Source organism: Talpa europaea (assembly GCF_964194135.1).
Source record: "Talpa europaea genome assembly, chromosome: 3".
Taxonomy (NCBI): Eukaryota; Metazoa; Chordata; class Mammalia; order Eulipotyphla; family Talpidae; genus Talpa; species Talpa europaea.
In genome coordinates, this window is record NC_140069.1 from 27,732,564 (window position 1) to 27,743,474 (window position 10,911).

The 10,911-nt window shown below is 36.2% G+C and overlaps 1 protein-coding gene across 2 annotated transcripts in view; it reads left to right on the forward strand.

Moving 5' to 3' along the window:
* Positions 1–10,477, forward strand: part of SNX31 (sorting nexin 31) — a gene marked incomplete at both ends in the record, with an annotated part of 51,016 nt that extends 40,539 nt beyond the window's left edge. The window contains 3 exons of one of the 2 annotated variants that reach the window (XM_084229841.1): positions 2,485–2,562; positions 7,818–7,877; positions 10,385–10,477. In XM_084229841.1, coding sequence (XP_084085967.1) covers positions 2,485–2,562; positions 7,818–7,877; positions 10,385–10,477 — 231 coding nt within the window. The remainder of the gene's footprint in view (positions 1–2,484; positions 2,563–7,817; positions 7,878–10,384) is intronic. The other variant, XM_084229842.1, reaches the window with a different exon arrangement.
* Between the last annotated feature and the right edge of the window lie 434 nt (positions 10,478–10,911).

Here is a 10,911-nt window from a genome sequence, read left to right on the forward strand (position 1 = left end):
AGAATCCTGGAGGTAAGTGATTGGCATCCCTATTGTGCTCTTCATCTATTCCAAGGCAATACAAACTACCTGGAGAGAAGGTTTTCTTCTTAGCAAAGAAGAAAATGATACACAATCTACTTAGAATAAGCATGCATCATTGCCTGGAACTGGGCTCTTTATTATCCCAAACAAAAGCAGGGTTCTTTTAGGAGGGAAGGAGGGGCAATGGTTGTTGGATAGGAGCTGTTCGTTTCCAGTACAGGCTTGTTATTAAAATTTAAATTAAATTAAAAATCCTTTAAAAGGCTTAATTTTCTGAACACAAAATCCAATTGAAAAATTGTTTTTACTGAACTATTTAGCAATTTTAAAACTATGAGCATTCTAAAATCAAACCAAAATATCAAAGAAATCTTTGCATCAGCATTCTACTCAACTTGAGTCCTTGGTGATCACACTAATTACTAGGTTTGATGGAGTAATTTGGTACCAGTTAGTCAAAGTCCCCTTTCAACTCTCTACGTCTAGTATAGTTATGATCATGAGACAATAGATATCAAATTTCTCTAAAAAAATCAAGTACAAAACCAAAATACTCGGCTAAAGAAATGGATCCTTGGGTTTACCGTTAATATGAAACATCCTTAGAGAAATGAGGATGGTTTGTGGAGGTAAGATTTGCAATCTCTTGGTCACATGAAGAGATTTTGTGAAACCACAACCCCCCCCCCTTAATGCTAAGTGCAGCAGTTAAATTTTATTATGGTCTTTTAATCTAGTCTGTGGCAAATGAGTTTAAACCACGATAGACAGGTGCCATAAACAATCTTTTAAAGGGTTCCAAGTAAGGTTTTATTTCCTTTGGGTTGTGGGTTTATTGATATTTACCTAAGAGCTGCTTCTACAAAAGGCAGAAATGTGACTTGTGTAACTTGCAAATTCAAATACGGGCCCAAATCTCTTAATCTTCTCTAGGACTTCAAACAAAAACTGAGTCTCTTTATATTTAACAAATCCAGTTTATAGTGGAGTCCTGACATTGTTTGGGAATATGGACTCCGTCACACCTTGTGGGATACTATTAAATATCCCTCCTAATTCCATCAGCTCAGGATATTGCTGTTTAACTATCTCACACCCTACTTTTAGGTAGGTTATATCTATGCATAGATGAACAGGAGTAGTTCTTAGCAAAAACAGAAAGTCAAAATTTGTCTTTGTATATAAATCATAAATCTTACTCTTTTCCTTATTGGTGGTAGCTCCTTTCTTTATGTTCCTTTCCCTCCCCATAAAATGAATTCCTATCATGATCTTAGTCTGGAAGACTTTGAGATGTTATCTATATGTAGCCCACTCTCCCACAAACTCTACTTTCTATGTCCTATCCTCCAAGAGTTTTCTACTTTAGCTACCATGCCAACCTCATTTTCTCTACTTCTCCCCTCCCTTCCATCATTGCCCCTAGTGCAGTGACCATTCTTGAGTGCAGACTTAAACCAAGATCCTATTGCCTCAAGTTGAACTGTAGATTTTTCAAACCTTAGTAAGGCCAAAAGAGAAATGAGCAAGCCAAGAATTAATAGTAGGACGAGAGAAAAAGGATTAGTGGGAAAGGAACAAATGGGGAATTAGTGGGGAACCTCATATTTGATAGTGGTGAAAATCCTGGAACGAGGAAGCCCTAGTTGTGGTGTAGCAAAATGTGTGGCTACATGGGTCTTAGCACACATAATGATGAGTCAGCAATAAGCCACAGGTGACATACGGGGCAATTGTCCAGTTCTAAAAGTGAATGATTAAAGATACTAGAAAAATAAAGTGAAGAAAGTATTTTTTCTTTTTTATTAGTTTTTTTCTTACGTTGTTGTCATCTCCATAGTTCTCCTGGCAGCATATCACCTGTGAACCATCACCATATTTCCTCCCTGTTTTGATCCTTCCATCTTCCCCCTTCATTACTAAATGGTCAGCTTGCTAGTTTTCAATTTTTCTTGACCTTTAAAAAGAACTAATTTTTAGCTAAGTAAAAACAATAAGATTGTAAAATAATATTTTAATCAGACAGGTCATATGCACAACTAATAATAGCTCCCTTAATAACAATGAATATAGTTAAATATGATTGACCATCATCAGTTGACTTGATTATAATTATGAGCAGTTTTTACTATTTTTTGCTCCTAAAACATAAACTATTTGCAGTTATAGATAAAAATGGATGTGAAGGGGGCGTTCCTAGAGGGAAAATGATTTGTGATGAGATCCTACGTATTTTCCATCTTATTTTAAAATTTGCTATAAATATATCCATATAATTGAGAGAATTTATAGTTACTTGCTAACTATATCTTATGTAAGTTTATGGAAGTTGAAGAAATCTAAGTTCTTAAAAGCATGCTAAGGAAGGGAAGAACTCAAGAATCGGCCTTTTGGTGTATGGAGGCAAGGAAAAGAATGATGTCTTCACATGAAAAAGTTCTTTATATCTGGATTTCTTAGGCTTTTTTACTGAGTAGCTGCTTGAAAAAGATGATCTCAGAAAAGACAGTAAAGCTGGCTGCAGAGAACCCAGAAATGGTAAGTGCTCTTATTTGTGTATATTTTTCACTTTTAAGTTCCCACCATCTGGTGGGAAATACACTGATGAATTCTGGGGCCCAAGAAGTCAGATCTTGAGGAAAGAATCCAACTTGCCCATGAGTGAGCTCCTCAGCCCTCTGGGAGATCAGTCCTTAGAATTCAATGGAATTTTTTCCAATGAAAAATTATCCTTAGATTGCTGAGAACTCTTTAACTCTCTTCTCTGTCATTCTTACATTTCTGCCTTCCCCCAAATGGAAGATTCCAGATTCATCCAGAAGAAAGAAACTGCATCATAAAATCACTGACATCATTGAGAGGTCTTCAATAAAGAAGGGTCTTGAATAAACTCTACAGATTTCTCTTGATATTTCTATTGTGTCAACTCCCTTTACCAGTTGGGAGAAGCCATTGCGTAAAAGGATCTCCAAAGGCTATTGATTTTTCTCCATGTAAAATTAAACTTTGTATTTTCTAATCTTTATCTCTTTAATAAAGGCCATTGAAAGGGTTAGTGGCAGGTTGTGAAAAGAGTTAACTGAGATTTTAAGCTTTTCAACTTGCCTGGTTACCTTCATGACACCAAATAACACAGAAAAGTTTGATTTTTTTAAAAAACGATTACATACTAATGCTTGGTTGACATTTATAAACTTTTTTTTTTGCAGAATATTATACTGATCTTTAAAAATATAATAGAAAATATTCAGAAACTTTCTCCAATGTTTTCCTTTAAATTCATGAAGTCCTTTATGAAAAGATAGATAACAGATTTAGTTTAACATTAATCTTTGCTTAACTTTGTAGCTTCTTTTTCCTGTGAAAATACTTGCATTTTATACTTTTTTCTCTTTCCTCTAGAACTGAAAATATTTTCCCAGGGAAAATAGAATTCACTGTCCCTTGGTATTCAAACAATTCAAAGTGTACTAGAGAGTAGCAAATCAAAGCAATGAAGATTCAGGATGCTTTTTTCAAAAGAGCGATAAAATCCAACCTCTTAGACAGGATGAGTGCAACTTAAGCTCCATTTTTTTGTATAAATCTATAAAGTAATTAACTAAAGTGGCCCCATTAACACAAAGAAGTTCTCTCAAGTATGGTTGAATAGAATATAAGCTATAGGTATAGGACATACTTGCGCAGTGAATAGCTGCAGTGTTAACTCAATCAGAGAAGGTAGTGACCTATTTAAAGCTTTCAAGAAAAATGATACTACTACATTCCTTAGATTTACACACAAATTGAAATCTATACTTTATCCCTGTGGCTGATAGCAACATAAGTACATCAGTCAATATTTATATTGCTTTAATCGAATATCAACAAATTTATTTCCACAAACTCTTTTTTTCTTTACTTACTTAGGTTCCTGAAAGAAAAGATAATACTCTTTGTTTGGAAAACTGAATTTTCAAGAGGATGCTAGAGGGACCATCCATTTTAGTCTGGAATTTTATCTACATATCCCTGGATATTATTAAAATTGGTGGAAAAAAATATCGACAGATCAGCTGTTTGAACTTACACTGAGCTCTGGGCCTTTTCTTAAAGTGCAGATGACGACAACAAGTCATTATTTGGAGCTGAAAGTAGCCATATCAATGTGTGACTGTGACATTCACTAATTTTCTAGATAGACATATGAAGTCTGAACCCATCGCTTATAGTGGCTTATTTGGACTAAGATACAAAGGTCTCTGTTTTGCAAGACAGAACAGATTCTAAGATTTTGATAATTTAAAGAATCTGGGGAGGGAAAGAGAGACTGAAAACACTAACCAAATGAGCCCCATAAATAAAACAGATACTCCCTGAAAGCAGATTAAATAGTATTGTTTTATCCTGTTGAGAAAGGACTAAAAGAATAAAAATAAATTTAGTGCTAACTTAAAAGTTAATGAGCTAAGTTGGCTTTAGGCAATACTTTCAAAGTAAAGCTTAAACCATTTATAAAGAGATAATTAAACCTGGAGTTCAAACAAATTCACTAAAGAAAAATGTAAACACACAACAGCAACAAAATCATGTTAAATTCTCAAGGCGGTATCAGCTGCAAACCAGAGGGGAAGTGTACCTTTCTTAGAGCGGTGCACCTATACAAATGCCTGAGTCAGTTTTGTTAATATTTGCTAATTTTAATTAGAACACAATTGAATGGAATATTTAATTTGAAAGTAAAATGTATTAGTAGATTTGGCAGCATATAACAAAAGACAAAACAAGTGTCTTAAAGTTTTTCTCTCATCTCAAAGAAGCCCACGGGCAGACAGGCCAGGGATGGGAGGGCAGCTGCATTGTGACCTCAGAGAACTCTCTTCTGCCATCTTCTTCATGGCTTTTCTCCAAGATGGCTGCCAGTGTGCAAGTTGTTGCATCTACATTCTAGGGAAAGAGAGAGAAAAACTGTAAAGATGGAATTCATTTTTCTCTTCTCTTCAAGGAGGAGTCTCAGAAGTTTCAGAAAGAATTTATGCTGACAATTCATCGACCAAGAGTTATACCACAGGCCCACACCTACCTGCAAGGGATTTTGATAAATTTAGTTTCTTGCAGGGTATGTTATCTCTCTAAATAAAATTGGGTGTTATTACTAGGAAAGAAAGCAGAATGGATAATGAAGTAGTATACCAGCAATCTCTGCCATGTAAAAAAATTGAAAGACACCAAGAAAAGAATGCAGATGTGTTGTATGCAGTAGATGTACACTTAAGGAGTTTCTGAAAGTGTATAATCACCACTTTGTTGAACCATTATCTGAACACATGAAGAGATATCAGGAATTTGCTAGTGTTTAATTTAATGAATTGAAAAAGTTTATATTTTAATGTCAAAAAATTATTATTTTATTCATTGGTTTGTTTTTCCCTTAGGTTTACTTAAAAGTGGGCCCAAATTTCTAATTTGTTTTTCTGAAAAATGGTCAACAAGACACCCTCTCATCCCAGTCTACCTCATAGCTATCACCCCTGTCCCCAACTCCCTCTCCCCATAAATCTTTCTTTCCACACCTCTTTTTTTTTCCAGTTTTAATCAGCTGCTTTAATATGTGTTCATTTCTCTTACTAACACATTCTCATTATTTCTTTTTCTTGTATAATTTTTCATTGAGTTAACCACACTGTGTATGATTTGGGGATATAGATTCACACTCTGCTCCTCTTTCATTCTGGACAAGATCAGACTATGTAAAATGCCACTGGACTCAGAGATGGATGCTTTGAAGTGTGTTTCTATTATGTGCTGAGGAGACACACCAAGGGCAGTGCTCTCTGATGTCCTGGGAATGCCAGCTTTTGAATAGCAGATCCAGTCTAGAAAACAGAATAAGTACAGACATAACATATCCATCATGAGAATAGTCTGAGCAGAGCAGGATGACAGAACTCTAGAGAGCCAGAGGGAAATTACTGTGCAGGAATAGGTGGTTATATAAGTAACAGAAACTATTCCACTGATGAGAGAGTGTAGAAATACTGCATTATGAAAAGGGATTAGCTTTTCCCCTAATTTTATTGTCTCTAGTATATAAAATATTTAAAGTCCTATTGAAAATAAGGCAAGCAAACATATAGTATAAGAAGTTGTTTAACATTTATCGTGGGTTCTGTTTTATTCATTTCTGTATAGGGAAGGGGTGGGGAAGGAGAAAAATTTCCAGTTTTCCCCTAACTTTTGTACTTCATTGTAAAGACTGCATAAAAACTATATTGAAATGTCATTTAAAAAAATAGCAAAGCACATTGGACAAAGAGCATTAGTATCTCATTTATCAAGACTTGCCTGATTTTTAAAATTTATATATATATATATAGAGAGAGAGAGAGAGAGAAAGAGAGAGTCTTCAAGTATATGAACTATTTATTTTAAGAAATCTAACCTAGAAAATCCTATAAATCCTATAGGATCCTATAAATTCTATACATATATATAGATTTGCATCCTTTAAAGCTGTATATATTTTATGACAAATTAAGTTAACTCAAGTTAGGAGATAATGCTTTAATACAGTGTCATATTAGTTATTCCCTTACTTTGAAATGTCCCACTCTGTACTCTCAGGACTATTCAGGAATTATAAACAACCTAATTCACCCTTTCATTCTTTCATTTATGAATCCCTGAATTTACCATGCAATGACTACAAGCCGAGGATCCAGTGTTAAGGAGTTCATTTGTTGGAGGAGAAAGGCAATTAGTAAAAGGCATTTACAATTATAGTGATAAATCTAGACATGCACATAATGTCTAGCTGTTTAGGAGTAGTGCTCTACTTTTTCTATAAGAGGACTCAAAGAACTCTTCTCCCAGATCCAGTTAGATTATGTTTACTGACTGTGCCAGGCTGTGCACCTCCAGATCACTTCCCTTTACCCTGGTCTTTGCCCTGGAGACTGACCTCTGTGTGTTGTGAACTTGTCCTCTGACCTCTGCCTGGGGTCACCCATGAGGATACCTGGTGAGATTGAAGGACGAGAGAAAATTGAGATTGGGTTTATTTTTCTAACTCTGTCTCTGCTAGGTTTCTATGGTTGTCATGGCCCTTAGCAGGGGGCTTCTCTTCTTTGTACCTGCAGCTGCCCTTGTCTCAGTAGCAGCTGCTCCCCTTGCCCTTTCAGGCCCAGAGGTGATAAGAATGGCCATCGCACCCTCCCAGCCCCTTACTCTTGCCTTTGGGGGTTCCAACATGCCTTCATTGATTCACCTTAATCCTGCCCACTCTTCCATGAAATAGCCTTTTGAAAACCTCAGTTACCCCAGGGGTGCACCATCTGTTTTCTGCAGGGACCCTGGCTGTTCTATTAAGTTTCACCTTAAGTACATGAAGTATATCCAAGTGTCTTGAGCTTCAGTTTGATTTTCATTTGGTTGATGGTGTCTTTGGATTCATCAAAGGCCGATTTAGCTTTGATTCAGTGTAAAGCCTGAAGCTCCGTGGGTTATTTCAGGATTTAGGAGGACATTTCATTTTGTGTGAAGCCCTTTTAAAAGCTGTGTTAGATCACAAAGCCCATCGGTAACCACCAATGTTAAACAGAAGCTTCACTTAACTTTTGGGGACTAAATTTCTGTAATATTTGGACACTTTTCAAAGGAAGAGGGCCTGTGCAGATAATAAGCAGGTGTGCCCACTGACTGGCAGCCCTTGGGCACATTACTCTCGGGGACTATTGTGGGAAGAGAGCTAGTTAAATACATTGTGTGCTTGCTTCTCTGGGCTGTGCTCACTGACATTTTACTAATCTATTTAGCAGATTGAAGTTCCGGAACAAGGCAGAAGTAAAAAATACTTTCAACAAAGCCAGGTCTGTGTGTAAAATTATATAATCAATACATTACAATTTTGATAAGTCTGCTTGTTTTCCCCTTTAAGTAACAGCCATTGTACTTTTAAGGATGTGAGATTTCTTTTTCCCAGAAGCTCCTGCATGTAGGTTGGACCATTTGGAAAACCACAGAGGAGTATCCTATTTTTTGTTGTAATACCCAGTAGGGCTAGAAAAAATCTTTTCCTTAATTTTTATGTAGAAAATTTCCAAGAAGAATACAAAATTCTTTAATAATTTTCTTCTCCATGTGCATTGGGGGGGGGGTAACACTCTCTGTAGTTTATATATTTTAGTTTCATTGATTTTCTGCCACTCCATAGAAAGCAAATTTAAGTTCAAAAAACTAGTTGAAAATAGCATTTCAACCATTGTGTGAATAACATTAAAAATTATAATGAAAAGAGTTAGTAGGCACCCATTGTTACCAAGCACCCTTCTGAGCACTTCTATGTGGACTAGGGTTTTCCCCCTCACGATGACCATATAAATCAGTTGAAGAAGGTAGAGCACAGCGAGGTTAGGTAATTTGTCCCAGGTTGCACAGTAAGTATTGGGGGAAAGAAGCAGGTAGCCTGACTCTGGAGCTTTACCCTTAACTACCTTTCCATGCTCTTCCTTTCTAGGTTGAAAGCCTAGTGTAGGTGGATGGTATAAAGGTGATCTCTAAGTAGCATTGGGATGGAATTTAGTATTGGTCTAGCTCCTGTGCCAGGATCTGCAGTATATGTAAAGATAAATAATACATAAGTACAGTAGTTATAAATCTGTAAGCATATAAGGTGTTTTCTTAAGCTCAGAAAAAAAATTTTAAGTAGGCAAAATGTAAAGCTTTCTTTCTTTCAGAATAACAGCATTTCTGAACGCTTAGATCAGAGATAGAAAATGACAACCCCATCACTATGTTTCTTCAAATAGACAAAAAATCTAAATGAGTGTATAGGATCCCTGATGTGCTTATAAATATGTAAATTCCTAAGCCTCACCCTAAAGACTGGTTTAGTAGATCTGGGGTAAGGACTCTAAAAATCAGAATTTATTGCAAGCATCCCAAAGGGAAACTGTACCAAACAGTACCAAGCATCATTTTCTTCTTCTGCACAATGTAGGTGGTAATCACCCCATCATTTAAATGTATCCATTTCAGCAGTGTGGTGACAGCACAGAGCTGTGGTTCTCAACCTTGGCTGTACATTAGAATTATCAAGGGAGCTCTAAAAACTAATGGCTAGGGCCCGGCAACAAAATTTTAAAAATCTCCACAGGTGGTCTCGTGTACAGGCAGGATTGGAATCATTCTCCTAGAACAGTGATTGCCAAAGTGTGGTCTCTGGACCAGCAGCATCAGCATCTCTCGGGAACTTATTAGAAATTCAAATCCTGAGGTCACAAGCCTACTGGGCCAGAAACTCTGGGGATGGGGACCAGTCATCTGCAAACCCAATCAGCAAACCCCGCAGATGAATCTGATACATGTTCAAGTTTGAGAGCCACTATCCTAGAACAACAGACAACACAGCACGTGGTCAGTGTTAATGCTCATTCAATCATCCCCTCCAGTGAGCAGCAATAGTAAAAGGCAAACCTGCTTCATGCTGAGCAGGACCAACCTGTCAGAAAGGGGCCTGGTGTCCAACTATCTTGAATTCCAACTTATTTAACAAACCTTTATATAGAGCTTGTTCTGAACCAGATACCATTATAACTGCCTTCCATATATAGCTCATTAATACTCATAACAACCTGGCTATTATCCTTGGTTCAAGTGTAAACCAATTCATCCATAGTAAACCTAGGATAATAATGGCTGAGGGAACTGAAACATAGAAAGGTTAAATTGTCCAAAGTTACACAGCTAGAAATGATGGAGCCAGTTTCCAATCCCAAATAGTCTTTGTGACTTTACAAATAAAATTTATTGGTTGCTTTAACCATTTTGCCATGGGGATTGTCTATCAAGATATAACCCTCAGAGTGAAAAAAACCCTTATCTGACCTTCCTGTTGAAGTGCCTCACATTTATTTCATCAAGTCCAAAGCCCATTCTCCAAGGTCCTGTCCTTGAGATTTCATAAATACTAAAAGAAAACTAAATTATTTACTTCCTAAAAGTTTCCATTAAGATGGATCGTATTAATCAAGACTACTGAATTATAAACTCATTTAAAAAATATAAAAACCAGAGGTATGTACTAAAGATTTTGAGTGAAGTTAAAAATTGAAAGTCTTGGGAAACAGAGGCAGAGTTCGGGTGACATCTGGTGCCAGGAAAGACCCTCTGGGTATCACTACCTCAGCATAACAGCAGGGGGCAAGCTCAGCCCTAGTAGATGTGCACCTACCCTCAAATAAAGTTCCTGTAGGATAAAACCATTTAAAATAACCATTGTTCTAACAAACAAAACCTTTCAGTTGCCTCTTATATTATTTTAACCTTTTAATTATTACGGATTTCCTTTCATATGCATTTCTGAATTCTCTGTTTACTGCAGAAAGACTATTCTAATTTTCTATCAAGAAAAAGCAAGATTAAGATAACCAAAATTGACTGTGTTTTTGGAAACATTAAAGAAGAAGACCTTTGAAGAGAAAATCTCACTCTTTACAATGCCTTTTATAGCTATCTTGACGGTGAAAGACCTTGGGGGTTGAAAGTGGGCTTCCTACCATCAATGAAAGAAGTTTGACCCCTTCTCTTTTTTGGACATTAAGATGGATCGTATTAATCAAGACTACTGAATTATAAACTCATTTAAAAAATATAAAAACCAGAGTTATACAGTTTTGTTTTAATGAGTCATAAAAGACAAGTGGCAAATCCAAATCAACTTAATTGGAGCTTAGTATTTTTTTTCCCCTAAAATACATATTTACCTGGTTTCATGGGTCTTTTATATGTCCTGATATTACATGATTGAAAGGCTTAGAATAAAGCAATATAAATGTGTTTGGAGTTGAGTTCTGAAGACATGACTCACCAGCTGAGAAAAATGTGGTTCTAAGAAATGGAATAATTGAC